The sequence below is a fragment of the Sturnira hondurensis genome, unplaced genomic scaffold, assembly GCF_014824575.4.
Source record: "Sturnira hondurensis isolate 20B ecotype Veracruz unplaced genomic scaffold, ASM1482457v3 Scaffold0007208, whole genome shotgun sequence".
Lineage (NCBI taxonomy): Eukaryota > Metazoa > Chordata > Mammalia > Chiroptera > Phyllostomidae > Sturnira > Sturnira hondurensis.
This window is the reverse complement of record NW_028079839.1, coordinates 1141351-1163964: the sequence shown is the minus strand read 5'-3', so window position 1 is coordinate 1163964 and position 22614 is coordinate 1141351. Positions and strand designations below refer to the sequence as shown.

General features: G+C 57.9%; 1 protein-coding gene across 1 annotated transcript in view; it reads right to left on the bottom strand.

The window, feature by feature from the left end:
• The window catches only part of LHPP (phospholysine phosphohistidine inorganic pyrophosphate phosphatase), a 66746-nt gene extending 44395 nt beyond the window's left edge, over positions 1-22351 (bottom strand). Inside the window, exons 1-4 of the mRNA XM_037051150.1 lie at positions 22227-22351; positions 10674-10861; positions 6878-7031; positions 855-918 (exon numbers count right to left, since the gene is read on the bottom strand). Coding sequence (XP_036907045.1) covers positions 855-918; positions 6878-7031; positions 10674-10861; positions 22227-22351 — 531 coding nt within the window. The remainder of the gene's footprint in view (positions 1-854; positions 919-6877; positions 7032-10673; positions 10862-22226) is intronic.
• Positions 22352-22614: the final 263 nt, after the last annotated feature.

Here is a 22614-nt window from a genome sequence, read left to right as displayed (position 1 = left end):
GTGTGCCAGTGGGCCAGGGGTCCAAGGGGCAGGACAAAGGACAGGGTCTGGGGACACACCCGATAGGTGAGAGCATGAGGACACCACATCGGGCTGCCCAAGATGTTTGGGGCCTGCCACCTGGCGTCCCACCCTCTCTGCTCAGACAACCAACTGTAGCGGGAGGTGGCCCACAGGTGGCAAAGTCGCAAGGCACCTGTGGGCCACCCCTGACCGGTGTTCTCACTTATACTCTTGTTTCTCCTGCTCCCTTCTCTGCCCCACCCAGGCCGGCTCCGTCACAGCCCCGTGCGGGGGCCGGGGTGGGGCCAGGGCTGTTGCACTTCCCATCTCTCCATCCCTCCCACCTGAGCGCAGGGAGGCAGGAGCTGATGGAGCAGTGAGGGCAGCAGGTGACAGGAGCCTAGGCTGGGACAGCTGAGCAGGCAAGGGTCAGAGGGGCACTGGAGAGCCCCATTTGGGCCTGGCCTTCAAAGTCGGTGGGGGGAGTCCGTAAGGAGTCCAGTCAGACGTGGCAAGCTCAAGGTGCTGCCTGGGAGCAGGACCAGGAATGAGGTGGATGGCCACACAGACACAGCAGCCAGAGTCCATGAGGGGGTGGCAGAGGGCACGCTGGGGTGGCCTGCTTGGGTCATCACAGGGGGTGTGGAGGAAGGGGGGGGATGGAGGACAGAGTGACTATGGCCACTGGGAGGGTCAAGCTCCAGGGCACAGGGGTTGCTCAGCGTGTAGCCCCACATACGAGGGCCCTGAAAATGTAAAAAGCAACTCAAACAGTGAGCACACCCACTCCTGCACAAAGGCCAGAAACGTCCCCGGTGACCCCGAGAGCTCAGACAGACCCGGGCCTGTACCTCGAGTGCCTTCGTGTAACTGCCAACGTCTAGCATCAGGCCCGAGGTGACCTTGTAGTAGCGTCTGAAACGAGAAGAGGGGGCAAGGGAGCTGGGCGCAGGCGCCGGGACGTGCTGGGGAAATTGCCCTGTCCTGTGCCGGACGGCCGGGTCAGGAGGTGGGTCCGTCCCGGTGCCACACTGAGGTCGCCGGTGGTGGGCTGAGGTGGCTAGTGGCGGGCCTCCACGCCCGGGCTGGGGGCACAGTGGGCCAGCAGGTCGCAGTCAGAAGGGCCCCCTGCTGCAGCTCTGTGGGGACTCTGCCACGGTGATTAACGGGGGACTGGAGGGGCAGACGGACACTGTTGCTAACACAGAGAAAGATGACAGACCTGTGTCCTGGGAAAGGACAGCAGGCCCACAGAGCCTCCACTCGCTAACAGTTCACCCCAACGGTGTCTGAAGGAGATAGCCCATCAGTTCTGTGACATCCTGCTGCACAGCCTGTTAGCCAGGCCCCGTGGGTGCCAGATGCCCTCACGAGAAGACAGCCACGTCTCCCTTCTCACTGGGGACAGAGATGGCTGGGCTCTCAGGAGAGCCACCTCTCGGTCGCCCTCCCCCCTGCCCATGTCCTTCAAGTCTGGGAGCCGTTAAACTGCGTGTGCGCACAGGGCCAAAGTGGAGAAGAGCGAAGTGTTCTGGCCCCAGCCATCAGAGCCTCTGTCCACCTCTTTCTAACCGAGGCGCTCTGGGCTGCTTGAGCTGTCTGGGCCTCAGTTTCCTAATCTATAAAACGGGCCCGAAAACCCCCGTACCTACTTCATGAATTGTACTGAGGCTTGAACAAGATAACATGAGCAAAGTCCTTAACATAAGCCTAGCATGTGGAAACTGCTCGGGAAAAAAAAAAAAAAACAACAAAGAATGTTACTACAAACAACTGTTCATCCAGATTGAGAATGAGAAATAGGCAAGCAGACGTGAGCTGGGGAGGAAAGGAGAACAGGGGTCTTTCCAGCCTGGAATCTGTTCTGCGCCCATTTGCAGGGAGGGAGCTGAGCAAGCTCCCAGGAGCTGTTCCAGGCCGGGCCCCGCCTCCGGCTCTGCTGCACCCATCCCTCTCTGCCCTGCCAGCCAGCACCCACACGCCCAGCACTCAGGAGGGCAAGCACTCTCCGCACTGGGTCTGTATCATCTGCACCAGTACCTGGTGGGCTGAAGGCAGGGTGGCTGCCGGGCTTCAGCCAAACCCTTGGCCTCGACGGGCCTCCTGGCCAGGGTCTGAGGCTCTATGCCCTCCGGGGCACTGCACAGGGACACAGGGACACAGGCAGCTGGGACACTGCACGTGTTGAGGAGGGTGCCTGCTGTGCTGAGAGCACTGCCACCTGCTTGGAGCCGGGACTTGCAGATGCTCCCCCTTTTAAAGGGTGACCCCAAAACACAGGCTATGAGGTTCGTAACTGCCTTCGTCTCACACCCGGGATATAGACTAGCATTCTGCATTCACACAGCCTTTTACAGGTTTCTTTTACTGTTCCCATTTCTACAATAAATACTTTGGTGGGATAGTTTCCTTAGCTTGGTCCAGAGTTGTAAGGCAGAGCAGAGCAGAGCAAAGCGTGGCCGAGGGGAAGGGGGAGACGCTGGTTTGCTGGGGCCTGTGATCATGGTTGCCGTGGCTGGCCCCGTCAATCAGCCCCCCAGACATGGAGGACACGGCCCCCCACAGCCCTCTGCGGGACTCGAGCCCGCCCAGACCCAGGCCTTCTCCCTCCCTGGGACGCCAGGTCTGGCAGGGAAGCGGGCAAGCCTGCAGACAAGTATGAAAGGGCAGGGCAAGGGCGACGGCAGGCGAACCACGTGCTCTGTTTTCTCTGCTTGACTGGCTGGGCAGCCTGGGGACAAGGAGACCGGAGGGCGTCCCCGAGAAGGACACATCACAGCTGAGACCTGAAACTAAGGGAGGGGAGGGGATGGGAGTGTCCAGGCCTGGGAGCCTCTCGGATGGACTGATGGTCCCCCACCGAGGATGGGCGGTGGCGGGAAAGGACACCGCTCCAGGAGCAGCCTGTGTCAGGCACCCCAGAGCCACCCCCGGGCCCCTCACCCTCTGTCTGGTGACCGATGCACGAAGAGGGGAAGAGGGAAGAGGGAAGAGGGGGCAGTGGCTAACGCAGAAGCCAAAGAAAAAGCTCCCAAACCACAGCACCCTGCTGCAACAGGCGCAGCTCTGCCTGGAGCTGAGGACTGTGGGGGCCTCTGGCCCAGCGCCCGGGCCTGGCCGGAGGAGGCAGGAGCTGGGGGCACCTCCCCCCGGAGAAGCCTGCCAGGGACAGCCACACAGTGCAACTTCTGCCTGTCTCATGTGCCTACAAGTCTCTCTTCCAAAGGGACAGACGTCTGGACTTTCTTACGTTTAAGTTGAGTCCTAATGGGAGGAGAAACCTGAAAATGCAACTTAAAATACTCAATTACAACCTTGTCTTTTACATTTGAAACTAATATAAAATAACATTGAATGTAAACTGTAATGAAAAATTAAAATTAAAAACCCTTGTCTTTGTAACCTGAATTTTTAGAGTCTAAAAAGAAAACTGACTTCCAAAATCAAAATTAGAAACCTTAATATTTCTTTTCTAAATGAATCTGGGCTTATTGTTATAGTGCCCAAAATTTTTTAAAATTTCTTATTCACTCAGGAAAATAAGAAGGTACCTGGTAAGCCATCTGAGAGCTGAAGCATTTTACTGTAGAGATACAGTAAATACAAGTACCTAAGCTAATTTTTTTCAAACCTAAAAGCCCAGGTTATTCCCCAAACACAAGAGACTCAATACATTTGTCTTCTGTTACTGGCGTGAGAAGACAGTGGGCCTGGCCGGGTCCCAGGCGGGTCCCAGGCGGGTCCCAGCGATCGATCGATCGATCGGCAGAGACAGCACAGTGGGTGTTTCGGAGGCTGGAGGAAGCCTGGAGAAGCAGGCAGACAGATTCTTCTGTGCTTTATTCTCCTGCTCTTCCGATTATTCAGCACAGCCTCCCTTCAAAATGATCACTTGACCTTTCCTACCACAGCCATTAACCTTCCATAGTCTGTTGCGTAAACAGCTTAATTTTCTGACGGGGGCATGACAGACGAAATTACAAAGGCAATTCCCACTCTCGGTCCAAACAGATGCCCAATGTAAATCACTCCACTTCCAGAGCAGGACATTCTGCCCCAGAGAGCCCACAGTCCCGCCTCCTTCGGGGCACTGCTGGGCCCTGTGCCCCGTGGAGACCGGCCCCTCACCATCAGTGACCTGGCTTGGGTGGGTGTGGAGGCAGCTTTCACAGGTCCTCTGGCTGTCCTGAGACACTGGGACCTAGGCCCGAAAGCTGTCCTTTCTTTCTCGCTTCTGAGCATCCAAGCCCAAGTCAAGGCAGAGCCCAGTCAAGCTAGAGGCCCCACTCACTGCTTATCTGCAAAACAAACCAGCCGGCTACTGAATCGGCTACAGAAGGTTATGAAGCAAAAGCGACAGACTCCATATTTTTTTCTTTATCAACAACATATCTATTTTGACTAATACCATGATCTGGAATAGCTTTTCATGGTTAGAGACAATTTTAGAGAACAAGGTTTTCACATAAATGAGTTATAACAGAGCTTCTTAATTATGCTGTTTTCCAGTGATGGGTCGGTCACTCAGGGTTCCCAAAGGACTGACCCCGGAGCGTCAGCGCTGAAGCAAGCAGCGTTCTGTGCTCTGCAGTGACCTCCACTGCAGGGGGCTGTCAGGTCACCAAAGGACAGTGACAGTTCATTGTGAGCATCAACCTGTCTGGGCCAAGCTGCCCAGGTATTCAGTCAAGCATTAGTCTGGATGTTTCTGAGAATGGGTTTCTCGGATGAGATTAACAGTTAAACCCGTGGACTGTGAGTAAAGCAGATGGCTCTCCATCACATCGTGGCCTCCTCTGGCCAGTGGGAGACCTGAACGGAGCAAGGTCTGACCTCCCTGAGCAAGAAGGACTCTGCCTTTGGACTCACAATGCAACTTGGCCCTGAGTTTCCAGCCACTGGCCTGCCCTCTACAATCAATTTCTCTCTTTCTATGCCTGGCTGGTATAGCTCAGTGGATTGAGCGTGGGCTGCAAACCAAAGGGTTGCTGGTTCAATTCCCAGTCAGGGCACATGCCTGGGTTGCAGGCCAGGTCCCCAGTAGGGGGCCTCATGGGAGGCAACTGCACATTGATGTTTCTCTACCTCTCTTTCTCCCTCCCTTCCTCTTTCTCTAAAAATAAATAAATAAAATCTTTTAAAAAAGGAAAAATTTTCTTTCTCTCTCTTTCCATAAATATATATGCACATCCTGTTGGTTCGGTTTTTCTGGAGAAAGCTCACTGAACAGGACACATTTTATTTGTATGATAAACACACTAGAATATTTTAGTTCTAAATAGATCCTCTCTTTTCTTTCTTGCAATTTCTTTTTTTTTGCCTCTCGGATGGTGACATAGGCATGAAGGAGTATTTCTCTACTGTGAGTACAAACAGCATAAGACAGAGCGAACCCACTCTGGAGCCTCGAGAGGGGGCGGTAGGGAGCAGTGGGGTCTGGTGGGCAGGACCCCTTGCGGTGGGGGTTCCAGCAAAGCCACTGTGCGCTCAGCAACATGGAGCCCAGGGCTGGCCAATCTGATTTTTCAAAAGAACCCAGAAACCAAGATACTGCATGTAAAACCTCCCAATTTGTAAACATGGGCTCAAAAACTTTACGCGCTTGTGTGGGGCCACACACCTGCTCTACAGTGTCGCCTCGAGGTGATGGCACGGGCTCTGGCTGGACTGCTGGCCCGGCCGGCACTTCCCTCGCCTCTGTGTGCCTCCACGTGCCCACCTGTCAATGAAACTGCCTGCAGGCCACGGGGTGTGGTTGGCATTCACGACGTGGAGCACAGAAAATGCTCTGCAAAGGCTGTGGCCAGATCAAGAGTCCCTCCCTCGTCCATTCAGAGAGCTGGCCCTGCAGGGCTTCCCCGCGGAGGGCCCAGGTCCCCCCCAGCATGAGAAGCTGGGGCAGGTCCAGGGTCCTGGCAACTAGGAGAGCCTGGGACCCTATGTCCCTGGCGCCCCTTCTGCGGATGGCAGAGTAAGCCTGCTCAGCTCCCTGGAAAGCAATTTGGCATCAAGAAGCTCAAAAACACACCTCATCCAGAATGCAGAGATGCTCATCCCGGCCTGACTTTGGCAGGAAATCAGCAACAACCTAAACGCCTCTCGGTGGGCACAGGTTAAAAGCACCGAAGGACTTCCCCACGCGGGATAACCAGGCCACAGGGCCACCTGGCCAATGCAGGGAAAGTTGTTTACAACGTCAAGTCTGTGCACGAGAGAAAACAGGGGGCTGAACTCAGTGAGGCCTGATGCCAAGGGGGAACACATGCCCTGGAGGTGGCTCGTGCCCAGGAAACCCCTGGGAGGGACTTGCTCTCTAATTTTTCTTCCATGACCACCTAGGTGGTGAAGGGTGCCCCCAAAATAAATAAATAATCGACCACTTTTGTAAAGAAAGAAATGCTAATGGCTTGGACAAACACAGTGGTCACAAAATCCCCATGGGACAGGGACGACGCACACTCTGCACCAGAGCGACTCTCAGGCCCCTGAGCCCACTTTTCACGGCCTCGCTGCCCCCTCGACAGGACCTGTCAACGCCTGCGGCCGTGTCCCACACAGGTGCACCTTCCCGTCTTCCGCTCTCACCTCCTATGATCACGCCTGCCCTCTAAGATCTCCAAGGGCAACAACCCTCCCCTCCCTGTGCCCCCGCCCCGCCTCTCCCAGCCCAGGGCCCTAAGGAAGCTTGACCAACCAGCTCCTGTGGATTTGGGTTTCCTCAAAAATTATTAAAAGAAAGGAAGGAAGAATTGAAGAGAAAAAGCAAGAAAAGGGAGGGAAAAGGGAGTCACCCCGGCCCACCCTGCGCCCACGATTCCACACCCTTCTCTGCCTGTTTCGGTAAGTCCGAGACCCGCAACTCGTGCCCACTCACCCCATCCCCAGTGACATGAGCACAGGACTCTCCAGCTCCATGAGCACCTGGAAGGCTTTATTCACGTTCTGGTAAGAAAAATTTTCCCCTGCATCTGCGATCACCACACAGTTGGGGTTGGACGTGTTGATCTGATCAAATTCTGAGCGGACTTCTGGAAAGAGAGAGAGGAAGAGGAATAAAGCCCAGGGCGAGGTGGTTGCCTCCGTCCCCCGCCCGGACGCCTCCTGCCTGCCACACCTGCCTGTTTCTTCCCCAGGTGCACTCTCTCTTTCCAGTCCTTACCCCGGGGTGGCGGAAAGGAAGCAGGTTGCTCCCATTTCATAGGTGAGGGAATTCCAACTGCCCACCGTTACAGAGTTTGTCAGGAGAAAGATGGGTGTGCTCAGGGGACCCCCACCCCAACACAGGCACCACCCCGGGAGCCCCCTTGGTTCTCTGTCACAGGCCACTAATGAAACCCACGACTTTGCCACTGGGAAGGGAGATCTGCCTGGAGGACAAGCAGGATGAAATGAGGCCACCTGCAACCTCCACGGAGTCACCACTACTGGCCCCGAGTCATGCGGCCATCAGTGCATGTAAGCCAGACCCCACTGGGATGGGGTGTGGGGGGCGACCAGGGACATCCTGAGGAGGAGGAAGAGCAGAGTCGCACCCAGCCCCCCTCCCTTCAGAAAGCCTCTTCCTCCTCTTCCTATCTCCCCTCCCCCCAACTGTAAATTCGAACAGGAAGGCTGCAGGGTGAGCCCGGCCCCTGGCCCTGTGTCCAGCTCCTAGGAAGAAACAGGCCCTCATCCCTCTCAGTGTTAGATGTTGGCCTTTCTGGGTTGAAAAAACAGAATTCGCTACAAGGACACACCACACCACACCCACCAGCCACGGAATTAAAAAGATGGACGCCACCCAGTGCTGGGGGGGACAGGGCAGCTGACACCAAGCAGGACTGCAAAACAGCAGGGACCCCAGAAGAGGGCTGGCAGTCTGTAAAACCCGGAGCACATGCTGCCCCTGGGTACCCGCCCGGAAGAACCGTTCGGGACGGGTCCGTTGGTTCGGTCTCACACTGGAAGCAGCCCGGGGGCAGCGCACAGCAGACCGCAGGACGCTTGCTCAGTGAACATCACCGCGAGTAGGGAGGAAAGGCCCTGCCAGCGCAGCCTGTTGGGCGAAAGGAGCCCCGCACACAACACTGTGGGAGGAAGGGAGAGCTCAGCAGGCCGGGCTGCTCAAACCTACCTGCACCACCCACCCCGAGAAGGACTGGCTCCCCACCAGCTCCAGGGACCTGCCGAGACCCTGGGACATCCTGCCTGAAGACAGCAGTGTTGTGGGCCAGGGCCGAGCGTGGTCAGTGTGACACCCAGGGACGCTGAGACTGAGCAGGGAGGGTCCAGTCACACAGGCAGTGCATGCCTAACGACTGACCTTTCATCACAACCCAGGACACGAGGCCCCCGGAGCCCCTGGTGATGCCACTGTGTGTGGCTGGTCACGCATCGCTGCAGGGACAGTTAAGCAAGCCCCGGGCAGCTCCACTGGAGGGGCGCCTGGAAGGTTGCGCCTGGATTCTCCTGGAGCGTGTCCCAGGTCCCTTCCCTGTGGTGACGACCTGCAGCCACAGGACTGCTTTCTGGAGGCCCCGGCCCCTCCAGCCAGTCGTCAGCCTGCAGTGGTCTGGGGACCCCCGAGGCACCTGGAGGCTGTGTAATTCCATCACCTCGAAACTCTCGACAGGCAGACGTGTTTATGATGGAAACAGGGCAAACGGTGGGCGCCTCTTGGGGAGGCAGGACCAGCTGGGAGGGGCTCCAGGGAAGTTTCTGTGTGAGGGTGAAGTTCCAGGTCTTGATGGGGGCTGGGGTCACACAGATGGGCGCATGTGTCAAAACCCAGCAGAAGTACACTGGAGATGTTTGCATTGCATTACGGTATATCGATTTTAGGTTAAAATAAAAACACCTATAAGCAGCCTTAGCCAATGTGGCTCAGCTGGTTGGGCATTGTCCGGCAAAGCGAAAGCTCGCTGGTTTGGTTTCCGGTCAGGGCACATGTCTGGGTTGCGGGTTAAAGTTTAGTTGGGACGTGCGTAAGAGGCAAACCAATCAATGTTTCTCTCTCACACTCCACTTCCTCTCTCTCTAAAAATAAAGAAATAAAATCTCTCTCTTTTCCTCCCGTCCCCTCTCTTTCCCGTCCCCTCTCTTTTTTAAAAGAGTTTATTTATTTATTTACCTTCAGAGGGGAAGGAGAGGGGGAGAGAAACATCAATGTATGGTTGCCTTTTGTGCATCCCCTGCTGGGAGTTGGCCTGCAACCCAGGCATGTGCCCTGACTGGGAATCGAACTGCGATCCTCTGGTTCGCAATCCTGTGCTCAATCCACTGAGCTACACCAGCCAGGGCAATGAACTCTTTTTAAAAAATTGTAAACAGATACTGACATCTAGTCAGCAATGTGCTGAAGTGTTTGGGGAGGGACCGATGCCCACGGTTGACTTGGCAATGCACTGAAGGCTAAGCTGGGTGGATGGATGGAGGGATGGCTTGGTCCGTAATGAAGAAAACAGGAAAACCTCATTGGTAAAATCAAGGCGATGGGCATACGAATGTTCCAGTAACATTCTTTCAGCTGCGCCATGTACTGAAAACTTTCCATGGTAAAATGCTGAGGAGGAGGGGAAATCCATCAGCAATCAAACCTGGGAAAAGATTCAAGTCTGAAAACATTTCAGGTGCATTCTGGAGACCACAGACACAGGAAGACAGCTGAGGGGGCACCTGGCGCCCCCGGAGGCCCCCCAACTCTGTCTGCTTGTCTGACCCATGGAGTTGCCCCTCTAGGCAGGCGCTGAATTCTCCCCTGCTCTCCGCCAGCCCGTCCCCAGCCACGTTTGCCCTGAGGAGGGCGTGTTCTCCCCCAAGTCTTTCTCTGCCTCCCAGGACTGTTGGGGAGACACCGGCAGGGGTCCTGGACCAAAAAGGAGGGACTCGGAGGAACCCGGTTTCTCGAGGCTAGGCATCCACCCTCAGTGGGCGCCGGAGCTACGGAGTGGACCCTGGGGGCCGCCACTCCTGCTGGGACACAGAAAAGCACGCCTGCCCCAGTGAGCAGTCTGTAGGCGAGAACACCAACAGCAGAGGAAGGAGGAGAGAGAGGCAGGGCTCAGCACAAGGGCAGGAAAGTGTCCTGATTCTGAAGCACTGCTCATGTCTCTGATTCTTAAACATTCCAAGGCAGCAGGCAATGCTGCCCCAGCCCCCCCACCCCGGCCCCTGCCCCAGAGAACTCCCCACCAGGGTCGAGTGGCTCTTCCTTTGCTCTTGGACTAACGAGGGTGCAAATGTTGTGCCATCTGCCACAGGGCAAGGGCTGGCTTCGCAAACACAGGTCGGGCTGAGGGCACGGGATGTAGGGGGCCTGCAGTCCTTGGCCTGCACACTGCCCCCCACCCAACACACACACCCGAGGAGCTAGAATTTTACCCCTGACTGTGCCCTGCCAGCTTGTTCTATTCTGGATCAGACAAAGACACTGCAGGTTCTCCCCCGAGGAGCCACCTGGAACCTGGAACCGGAGGCCCCTCTGGTGGGAGGCCCCTCTGGTGGGAGGCCAGGGATGACTCGGCCTGGGAGAACTCCAGCCCATCGGCCGTGAGTGCTGGTATCAGGGGCTGGGGGCTGCACCACGTCCTTCCTAGTGGTTTGGCCCAAGTGAGAGGGATGCTGTCTCCCAGCCCCCATCCTGATAGGGGGCACCTTCACCCCCACCAGGTCCCGGGGCTGGGCCGGCCTACCGTCGTGGACAAGCAGGTGTGGCCGAAGGCCTCGCTCCTTCAGGATCCGACAGGCGGCTGGAGGCGGGGCAGTCACCTCGCTCTCGGAGATGTCGAAGCCCAGGTGGCGAAGCTCCCCCACCAGGTGTTTTCGGGACTTCTGAGACTCGTTGGTGCAGAACCGCACCTTCAGCCCCGACCGCTTCAGTCTGGAGGTGCGAACAGGTGGAGGGTGCTGTTACCAGACAGAGTGTGTGGCCTCTGGGGGAGAGGGCTAGACAAATACTTCTCCACGGGCCCCTGGCACAATCCCAGGGCCAGGTCCCCGAGGTGGGCCCTGACAGACCCCGGAGTACTTGGGTTGGTCTATCCGAGTGGAAGCAGACCTTTCCAGGGGACCTGACCGTCCCCCCACAGCCCCCCTTCTCGCTGCCCCTGGGCCTGGCGCACCTGAGACTCCCCAAGGATCCACCTGGGAACATGTCTCTGCTCCCTCCACCTGGGACACGTCCCCAGTCTCTCTTCCTGGGACATTCCACCTTTCCACACCTTCTCCCAACTTCGGCGGCTCACTGGACACCTCCTGCACACACCATCCCACCTGGCCTGACTAGAGGCCGACCTCTGGACATCCTGGCAGTCTCTCCGGACCTTCCCACAATAGCCAGCACTTGCGCTTTGCGTCTGCACCACACACAGCTAACTAACACTGGACACGTGTTTCCCCAAAAGGGAAAAGGCTGAGGGACCACACGGAAGTGTGTGTCTTATCGTGGTCGCTACGTGCTCTGTGAGGTCAGGAAGAGTCTGCTCAGCTGTCCTCAGCACCCCACGCGTCGCACAGGGCTCAGCACACAGCAGGCCCCTGGCAAGTGTTGGCTGATTGGCTGACTGATGCAAAGTCCTAATGATAGCCAGTGAGGAGGACCGGTCTGCATGACCACGCCGACTGCTCCCCTGAGAGTGTCTCGGGCCTGTGGCCCCCCAGGGGCCCTGAAGGGAGCAGACGGCACCCGATGTGAAAACCCACACCGCCATGTTACCACCAGCCTCCAGGCCCCCGGGGCACCGGAGCAGACAGGGGCATTCGGGAAGGCATCTGCCGGACTGCTGGAGGCAGAGTGGACGCAGGCCCAGAGGCTGACAGCGTCTTAATCAATAGCCCAGGCAATCCGGTCCTTTCTTAGTATTTGTCTTTCCTAATCAGAGGGTTATGAATTATCAATTATGCTGAGTGGTTAATTGCCCTTCATAAAGACAGCTTTTGTATTTTTAATGAGGCAGTTAATTATTGTAACTAATAGCATCACCTTGTACGTTATGGACAAATCTTCCTTGATTGGTGCCCGGAACGTGTGATTCACACCCGAGTTAATGGAGCTGTTGAGCGAAGAGGTGCTGGGGTGCCGGGGGATTAATCAACGCTAATGAATTACGATGTGACCTTCTCAGAACAGTGCACAATCCGCGGGACAGCGAGAGGACAGAGCCTCACATCTGCTGCTCCAAACACAACTTCAGAAGCCCGTGAAAAGACGGGTCAACAACAGAACCCACTTTGGGACGCCTCGGCCTCGGGTCTCCTTGGAAAAACAACCGAAGTTCGGATCTCCCCGCAACATCTGCTTTCGAGTCCGAGGAACGGGTTAGGGTTAATCAGTCCCTGAAAAGCCTGTTGGGCAAAGCTGGGGAAGTGCCTGCCCTGGGGGTCTGTCCGTTGGTGCCCCAACTGCCCACCCCCTCTTGAAGTGTCACCACTCAGGACCAGCCCCAGGTCCTCTCCTCACTTTTCTTAGTCACTGAGAATAGCATAAGGGGTCATTATTATCGTTAAAATGGTGATGCGTGGATATGTTACATTGAGTCTTGATTTTGTCCCCTCCCTGAGGCAGTGTTTGTGGTCCCCACATCCATCCCCAGGGCCAGGTGCCTGGTGGGCCAGTGGCTCTCACTGAGCCTGTGCTGATGGAGTGAACTGCATTCCAGAGACCGGCAAGACCACATGGCTTGCAGGCAGCAAAGCCAACAGCCAGCTGTGGCTGTGTGGTGCCATGCGCAAGCCCTGGTGCCAGCCAGTGAAGGAGCTGGCACATTCCACGGGTAAGTAAGTGCCATGCCCGGCAAGGCCCAGCAGCCCAGGAACGGCTCTTCCTGCTGGAAGGGAAATTGACACTCTCCAGATGAGCAGGGGTGTGCACAGGGCACACCCGGGCGTGCACCGGGATAGAAAGCGTGAGATGGTGGGTCAGCACTGACGATGAGCCCCTGAATGGCTAATGAGGTGGCCTGAACTGTGTCGAATGAGGTCAAGGGTGGGGACGTGCCAGGATAGGATTAACATCTTTTTAAGAAAAGACACCAGAGATCCCTCTCTCTGTTGCACAAAGGGGTGGCCACTGTGAGAAGGTGGATGCCCGCCATGCAGGAAGAGAGCCGCCCCGCCCCGCCCCCCTCCCCGCCCCCCCCACCCCCCCCCCCCCCGCCCCCGCCCCCACCCGCCACAAGCCGGCCTGGCTGGTACCTTGATCCTGGACGTGAAGCCTTTGGAACTCTGGGAAAATGAAATTGTGCTTAAAGCCCCCAGTGTGTGCTGTTGTTACCGCCACCCAAACCGACTCAGCCGAGGAGCCACACCCTCGGCAGCTCTTAGTGGGGTCACAGATGGGGCCTCGGGAGGCCAGGAACATGGGCATTCAGAGGGTTGGGAAAGCCCGGGCCAGGCTTGGCTTCAGAGCCGTCACACAACCTGCAGGGCCCCCAGGGGAGTGAATCCAGGGATTTCAGCACCAGGGATAGGCCCAGCTCCAGGACAGGCCACGGTATGACCCCAACACCTAAAACCTGGGGACAGGGGGCCTACTGCAGGGCTCCCCCAGTCCAGAGTGGGGCTCTGGCCAGACAGCCCCTGAGACCACAGCCGCTGCCTCAGCCGGCTGCCCCAGCCGGCTGCCCCCGCCCCAGGAGCCTTGTGGGGGTCCTCTGACTTCCTGCGGCCACACCAGATCTTTGAACTGACCTCTACCTCACCCTGGCAGGCCAGGACAACCTCTGAGAGACAACGCCATCGCCTGGGGCAATTACTGTGCCTCACAGGAACTGGTCCCTTGCAAATCACCTCGGACCTCACACATCTGCTGGCTGTCGCATCTGCCAGGGGCGCTCACCCGAAAATAATGGAAACCCTCTCATTACGTGTGGCAGCAGGTGGAGCGCTGGGACGACTCCTGGACACCCGGGCTGACCTTGGCACGGCTCCACAACCTGCCACCCCTTCAGCTCGCCACAAGGGCGCCCACGGGGGAGCTGGGTGGGGGTGAGGAGGCTGCCCAACAGGGCTCAGTCCCTACCCCACCCCAATCTCAAGAACCATCACCTTTGGCTGCCCTACAGGCCCCTCTCAGCGCCCTGTGTCTGCCTGCACCACCCAGTCCCCCTCATCTTTCAAGGCCTGGCACGCTATGTCCCTTCCTCCAGGAAGGCCCCAGATCCCCACCCTGTGCAGGCAGAGCCCGTCCTGTTCTGCACGGCTCTCGAAGCCATTGGCACCTTGCCGCCGTCCCTCCTGCTTCTCCACCCAGCTCGCTGCCCACTCCTCCCGCCGAACCTCTCACTGTGGGCAGGAGCGCTCACCCACCTCACCCCAGCCACCCGGCTATCCGGCAGGCTGGGCATGACTGCCAACCCTGCACTCCCCACCCAGGGGAAGAGACCCCCACAGACAGTGGCGGGGAGGCCTCAGCTGAGTGGGTTCCTGAGTGGGAAGGGGAGGCCACAGCCTCAGGTCAGACTTGAGGTGGCAAATGACATCAGTGCCCACTTGCCTTCTTTGATCCCTGGGCCAGTCTTCAAAGAGCCGCGTGAGGCCCTCAGGCCCACCTGGGTTAGAATTCTGTTCTCTCCCAGGGCCAGGGCTACTTCTACTCTCTCCTGGGTGAGGCAGGAGAAACTCACTCCAGGAGGAAGAGGGTACGGGGGCGGGGGGTGGAAGGGGCACTTCTTCTCATTCCTGCCTCCCTGACCCTCCAGACTGCTCGACCCGACCCCTGCGGCCACGACTCAAGGTGTGACCTGGTGGAGTGGGGGCCCTTATTGCTTACCAGACTAGGAACCGCTGCCGATAAGTAAAACTCTGTGCCTCAGTTTCCTCAGAGAGGGAAGGGACACGCACAGCACCTCCTGGGGCTGCTCTGAATGGCCACAGCACTGGGCTCTGGCCCGCAGGGACCACTGGTCTCCGTCCCCCGGCGGCATCGAGGCCTGTCGTGGAGTGGGGCTCTGCGGGCTCTCTGGGGTTCTGGGGTCCTCAGCACTTCCCTTCAGAAAGCCCCGGGAATGGAAAACACACATTTGGAGAAACAGAACCAGCAAAGCTCTTCTACGTTCTAAGAAGTCACATTTTTGAACAGGTCAAACCAAAGCCCAGGATCTACAGGAGAAGAGTACAGGCATCCGTGCGCCCTAAGGGGTTCCAGGAGGGTCCTGGCCCTCCTGGGTGCCCTGGGAGGTCTCTGCTCAGGGTTAGGGAGCCACAGGCTCTAACCCCTCTCCAGGAAGGGGGCCTGGCTTCCCAGCGGGGATCTGCATCAGCACCACACACATGCCCTTGACTGAGCAGCTATGGGCCAGACTCCTGGGGTCCTTGAGCCCCCATGAAATGGGCTAATGGTGGCACCTGGCCTTCCAGCCGGCTCACCAGGGTGGGCACTGAAGACACACTGCAAGCCCTCCCTGGTGCTGGTGTCGCCATGGGACCGAGAATGCTGACAGGCACCTGTGCCCGTCTCTGCCAGGGGCTCCAGCCGCACCTCCTCCTTCTCCCTACTGACCCACGGGGCAGACTTCCCCACAGGTCTGACGGCTGCTGCTCTGCCCACCCAGGAGGGCCCTCCCCCGACTCTCTGCTGACACTGCTGGACACTGTTGTCAGAGTCCAGGTGAGAAACAGGGTCCAAAGTCTAGACAGAGAGAGAACACGGGAGGTAGGTGGTGATGCGCATGGCCGGACTTTGGATGGGGCTCAGCCTTGGCCGGCCAGCCAGTGACCTCATGGGAACAGTGCTGAGGTCAGACAGACGTGGGGCAGCAGCAGAGCCAGGGCCCTCAGGACACACATGACACACCTTCCCCAAGCCCGTGACTGCCTCACCTGGCAGCCGTGTTCGCTCCCCGGCCTGCCTGAGCCGCTGAGCTCAGGTCACACAGACACGCTGAGCCCACAGACAGCCATTTACTGTTTACGTATGAACATAACTCAGGACCAGGAGCAGGGAATCTAGGAGCCAGTGGAGACCTTGGAGACCCCGCATCCTAGAGGCCCGTTTCACAGGGGGGGAGGCACGAGGCGCCCATGGGCACGTCTCGGGAGTCACGGGTTCTTCAGAACACTCCCCAGCCTTGGAAAGGCAGCTGCCAGCCAGCCCGCCCTTGCTGAGGTGGCACAGCTGGGCCAGGATGGGGCACGGCCAGGGACAGAGGCCAGGGACGCCCACAGTAAGGTGGGAGCCTGGCTGGGGCAGCAGACACACCCGTGGCCCCTTGGCTACCTCTCACCGAGTGACCGAGGCGTGTCACCGAGCCCTCCCCAACCTCAGTTTCCACATCTGTAATTGGGGCAGTGAAACAGCTCTTGATAGGGCTGCTGTGAAGACTTGAAAAAGCGGCTAGCACACTGCACACACTCGATGACATACTCTCTCTCTTCCTTCTTTCCTCTCTAAAATTGAGACACATAGTCTCGGGTGAGGACCTAAAAAAAAAACAAAAACAGTCCCCGGCAGAGCTGAGTGAGTTTGTTTAGAACTCGTATCAAGTTCAACAAGAGACGGTCACTGGCTAAAGAGCCACCTCTTCCCCTTCTCTGACCCTGAGGCAACAAAACGCTCTTCAGCCCCTGGACTGAACAAGCAAAACTCGGCTTAAGAAAAATTGTCTCACTTAACTCTTACAGGTGGGAAACTGAGGCACCAAAGGCTGAGGGGACTGCCCGAGACCACGACCATGGGGCAGGGCTGGGCTGTCAGTCGGGAGGGGCTTCCTACTAGAAGCAGTGTCGTCATTTGAACTGTCCTTCTGCCCCAGAACCCAACCCCAGCTGCCCTTGACCTGACACTGAGGCTGAGGTCAGGAACCCAGCAACACGGGAGCTGGGGTGTGGCCTCACATGCCCGATGATGTCCCTGGTGTGCGATTCTGTTATTACCCAACCCCAGGTGCAGGCAGGTGTTGTGTCTCCTTTCTTATCTTTTTGAACAAAAATGGTATTTCATACACATTGTTTTGTGACTTTTTCACTTACTAGACACAACATTCATGTCACAGAAACTGGAGTCAATACCAGACAGAGCCACCTCATTCTGCTGAACCCGCCAGTCCGGACAGGCCATGATCCAGGCCCTCCTCCCCTCCGGACCGACACGCTGTTTGCTGCCCCTCACATGCATTTGGGGGGAAATGGGGTCTGCAGGGACTCCAGGCTCCTGTGACCTGTGGCCCAGGAAAACACACTCACCGAGCACCAGGGCTGCCTGAGGGGTGCAGGGCAGGGCTGTGAAGGGTGTGAGGGGGGCCCATGGGCCTGGACCAGAATCAGGGGAGCATGGGGCACATCACAAAATCCTCTGTGCTTTTGAGGGGATGAGGGGAAGGCTGGAGGACCCACTAGGTCACCCTGAAGAAATGACTGAGATGGGGCTGGTGATGAGGACTTGGACCCCAGACTCCGTGTTCATGTGCTGGTGGGAATGTGCTGGAAGGAGGCCACCTATGGCTTCTGAAGCTTAAACAGTAAAGAAATGAGAACACGCAGCCAGGAGGTGAGCAGCCTGCACCTCCTACCACCCCTCCCATCTCTGAAGACAGCCGTTCACCCCCACCCCACCCCCGGCCCCAAGTAAATGACACCACCAGTGACAGGACAGGACATTCTCAACAAACGTCCCTTGTCCAAGGTCCGGGCTGAGTCAGGAAGGCTCCTGTTGGACTAAACAAACTCAAACTTGTGCTGCCCCTGCGATATCCTTAAGGGCCCCCTCTGGCAGGTGCGGGGCCACATGTGGGGGGACGGGATGAAGCCACACCAATGATGGAGAGGCTCCTGACCGTCCACGGTCCCTAGTAGCTGTCAGTGTTGCCACTTCTGGGAACCTGTGTCCCTAGGGCTAGATGGTGCCAGTGTGGGCCAGCATCGAGGAGGGGGTCGGTCCAAGTCTGCAGGTTGGCCGGACTCCTTCGGACAGGTTCCCCAGGCCCCCGCTCCTGTCGGCTCCCAGGCCTGCTGGGAGGGGCCTGACTTTGAACAGGGTCCTGGGGCTCCTGGTGTACCCTGGGCTTTGAGAGGCCCCGCTTGGAAGGATGGGGTGCGGCTGTGGGGGTGCCGGGTGGGAATTGCTTTATGAGTCTGCCCTGGGATGAGGCAGAGCCTGCTTCCTTCCGGCCCCCAAAAGGCCTGGCCAGCCGGGCCAGCAGATGTGCTTTAGTGGCCAGGACAGGAGGCAGTAAATGCCCACCAGCCTTTCACATGCAGATGCCGCCTGCGGCCTTTGTGCCGGCACCCCGCTGGGCTGGCCCTGCCTCTGAACAGCTCTCCAATAAAGGGCCTGATGGGGAACCCAGGCCAGTTACAGATGTCCCGTGACCAGGCCCGCCCACTAGTCCTAGGGCGGTGAAAGGGGCCTGCCCAGCCAGCACCGGCCCGGGAGCTCCAAGAAGGCACCACAGCGCCAGAAAACAACAAGGGGGCGGAGTCATCACAGTGCCAGAAGCCCGGGGCCTCCTGTCCGCCCCTCTGGGGCACTGCGGGCCCGATGACACCCTCAGACACCAGCCCTCACGCCCCTCTCCCCTGGCACCCATTTCCTGGCTTCTCCTTCCGACACCAGCCAGAATCTGGGTGCTTTTTACACTGGTCCCCCTACACTGGACCCCAGCTTCGGAGGGCTGGGCCGGCCATCTGCTCAGTTCACTACCGGTGCCTGTAGCGGTGTTGCAGAACAGCAGCGTGCTCAAAAAACACGTGCTGGGTGTGTGAGTGAACAAGAGGGCACGTGGTATTGTGGGGGAAAACTGGGCTCTGGGGTCAGGCAGATCCGGGGTGAATCCTTGGCAGTTCCTGAATCTCTGAGCCTCAGCCCCACTCTGAAAAGGGGTGCACACCCAACCCAGGGCTGGCTCTGAAGGCAGCACGTGGGGCCACACACCGGCCTGGGACGCGCCAGGCCTCCCTCGGCCGATGGTGGCCGCTGTTCCTGTGGTGAACAAAGCAGAGCCTGTGCTCCCCTGTGCTCTGTCTTCAAAAGGCGGAAACCTCTCCAGAAATCTGAGGTCAGCTGTCACCACAGAAAATTTAGGTGAACTGCTCCCCCCCCGCCAAGAGGTTCCCAGAACAGAAGGTGCTATTTGGGAACCCATGGTGCCCGGGAGCTGCCATGGAGGTGAACTCTCCCCCAGGGCCGTCCACCTCCCCCCAATCAGCATCAGTTCTCACCCCAGGGACTTCCTCTGAGCTCCCAGTGAACTCAAAGCTGCCGCGCATATCAAGGAGGCATATCACAGAGTGTGAGGTGCAAAGAAACCTCACTCCTGTGGCTGCCAAAACTTATAAGAAGCAGCCGAATGCTCTGCCCCACGCTGTTCGCCTTGGCAAACAGGCCTGTTCCGTAGATTCCTGGTAGTACGTCCTCTCTGGGCTCAGCCACCACGAGAGGGAAAGTGTGCCCTCCACCAGCACGTCTGAAACATCCCCATGGAAAGCCCCCAAAGCAGGCATATTTTACTGGGGGGACGTGTCCTGAACTACATGCATTGCCACCAGGGCTGGGCTTCACCCAGGCCCAGGGCAACCCGCAAGGAGGGCGTGGAGGGTGTGGAGGGCCTCCTTCGCTGGAGCACGATCAGTCCGGCTGGGCCTGCGTGGAAGGCCCAGTCTCTAAAGAGCCAGCAGAAGAACTACAGAGAGAAGAGGAAGGCAGGGGGACTTAGGGGTCCTGCAGCACAGAGCGGCCCAGGTTATATGGGTATTGGGGAGCTCTGAAAGGGAACCATCCCCATCCCCCCAAAGTCTGGGAGCAAGTGGGTAAGGGGGCAGAGGGGGAGGAAATGAGTCACACAGGTCACTCTCAAGGCCCTGGTGGGCAGGGGACAGGTATGGGGTCTTGGTCCCGTGTCATGGAAGCCCAGGGAGTTTCAGAGGGACTGAGCCGTCAGTTCCCCAGGCTCCTGGGCAGCACAAGGGTAAAGTCCGCCGGGAAAACAAATACTGCGTCCCCTCACCGTAAAGAACCAACCCCATGGGCTCTGGGGAAGGTGCCTCCGTGGTCTCTGCTTCGTAAACTGGCTGGGACGCACTTCAGGACTGTTGTTACATCGCTGTTAGATGTACACACACGGCTGGATAAATCTGCCCAAGATGCAGCAAATCTGAAGGAAACCCTCCCTCGGATCAGTGCAGAGCCCACACACTGGGAACGCCCTCCTTCATGCCACACCCTGCGATCTTCGCCTTTCTCAGGAGAGAGAAGCCCCCGGCCTTTCTCGGTTCTCCCGGAAAGGATTCTTCGTACTGGCCTGGCACCGCGGTGAGGGGTCAGGCAGACCTGGGTTCCCACAGTCCCTGGCTTATTCCAATGGAGACCTGGCTCACTCTGGGCCCTGGCTGCTTTAGCTGATAAAGGGAGATAACCGCAGTCCCTCCCCCTACCCCAATCCCAGGCTGTTAGGGTGACTAAACGAGATAGCTGGAGGAAGGCAGGAATGTCTAGCACATAGTGGGTGCTCTCTGGAGAACAGCCATCTTTGCTGTTGCTGGTAGGCCCCTGGAGGCTCACCTGCCTGGGCGTGGGGTACACCAGACCTGGTTACTCACTGGAAAACAGCTCAGCAGGCATCCCCACCTTTTCCAAGGCCATTGCTGAATCCATTCTGTGCTTGCTACTCAGAGAAGGAAGACAGAGGGACCAAGGCTCTGTTCACATCCTTGACCCACTTTACAGGGTTTTTAGAGGTCACAGTGCCCCTGCCACAGTGAAAAGGACCGACAAGTGTCAGTGAGGACATGGACAAATGGGACAGGCGCATATTGCCGGCTGAACAGTCTTCAAGATTTCCAAGGCAATCTCCCATTTTCATTTGATACCTAGAAGGTTTCACTTTTTACATTTACGTTTCTTTAAACCTTAACTCAAATCACATGACATGACATTCCTGCCTAAAATCTTCAGTGCTGGCCCACTGTTCCTTCTACTGGGAATGCATGACCTCTGCCCCATGACCCAGCAAGCCCTTCTCACCCTTGGGTCAGCCCAGTGCCTCCTCCCTGGACCCCTCCCTAGCACAGGCAGGCGCACTCGATCTCCCCACTCGATCTCCCTCTCTTAGCTCCTGTTTTCTTCATGTCACTTATGCCAACCTGGGGACTTGGTGGCTCCTCAGTGTTCAGACACTAGCCCCATGGGGCCTTGTCTGCCTCAGTCACAGCCCTGCAGCTCGGGCCTCTTGTCCTTCCATCCCAGGCCCAGTCACCTGAAACACAGTCCAGTGCCCCTGCTCTACCTCCGCAGGGCCGCCACCTGACACTCTGGTCTGTGACAGAGCTGGTTTGAAGCCTTGGGGTAAACGAAGGCTAAGGCGGAGGCCGGGAAGGCACTTACACCTGGACTTCAGGACCGGCACCCCCAGGGTCGCAGGGAGACTCCCAGGACTGGGGTGCTGTCCCACAGGCCACGTCTTCCGTTTTTGAGTTCCTGGCCTCTCAGACACCTCCCACTTTGCTGTGCAGGACAGCCTGGCTACTGTGCAGAAAGTGAGGTGGGTTCTCTGAGAAACAAGAGGCAAATTGAACTGCCATCTGCAAGTAGGTAAACTGAGTCCCAATGAGGTCAGGCCACCCCACAAAGGTCTCCCAGCTAGTGACTGGGGGGGGGGGGGGGGGGGGGGCGGCAAGCCCTGTGTAGCTGGTCCTTCATGTCTGCCCAACGACCTCACCGCAGCACTGGCCTGCGATGCAGCAGGTGATGACAAAAATGCCAGCCTCGGTCCTGTCACGTCCTCCACGCACAAGACTTGGTGGGCAAGACGATGTCTTGCTCCCACCGTCTAAACAGACCAATACAGTCAAATACAGCCCAATTAAATTATAAAGCCAGTCATATGTAATTTCAAGTTTTCTGGTAACCACATTAACAAAAGTCAAAAGAAACAGATGGAATTAATTTATTTTATTTAACCTAATATATTCAAACTATTACCTATCAACACGTAATCAGCATCGAATAGAAATCCAGGGTGGATCGTACACTGACAGCACATCTCAATTCAGACTAGCCACACTCGAGCACTCAGGGGCCACAAGTAGCCAGTGGCCACCCTGCCCGACCCTGGCTCTAACCACCAGGGGCCCTGGGCGCGCCAGGTCCTGCCCTGGAGGGCTTCCAGGTCTCCAGGACGGGGGCGGGGCCAAAGCCGCAGTCCCGCCCAGGCCCCGCCCCTCCAGGCCCCCGCCCCCGGCAGTAATAAGAAGTGACGGGAGGGACCTGGCTGAGTGCGTCCCGGCGCCCGCGGCGGCCACCGCGGCCCACTCACCTCGCCACTGCCTCCACGGAGCCGGGGATCTGCTTGCCGCCTCCCTCGCCGCTGTCGTACAGAACACCGGAGATGTCGAGCAGCACCCCGCGGACGCCGGCCAGTCGCTCGCCCCACGCTGCCATCGCGCCCCGCCGCGCACTTCGGGTTCCGAGTCCCAACCCGAGGCTGGAAACTGCGGCTGCGCTAGCAGCGCAGGGAGGCCTGGGAAGTGTAGAGGGGCGGGGTGGGGCCGTCGGGGAAGGCGGGGCACTGTGGTCGGACTTCGGGGTCAGGTGCACCCCCCCCCCTCGGTGGCCTTGCCCTCCACAGATCTGGGGACAAAAATCGCAACAAATTGAAGCAAGGAGACACCTGTGGAAGTAGCAAAAATTTAAGGAGAACAGGC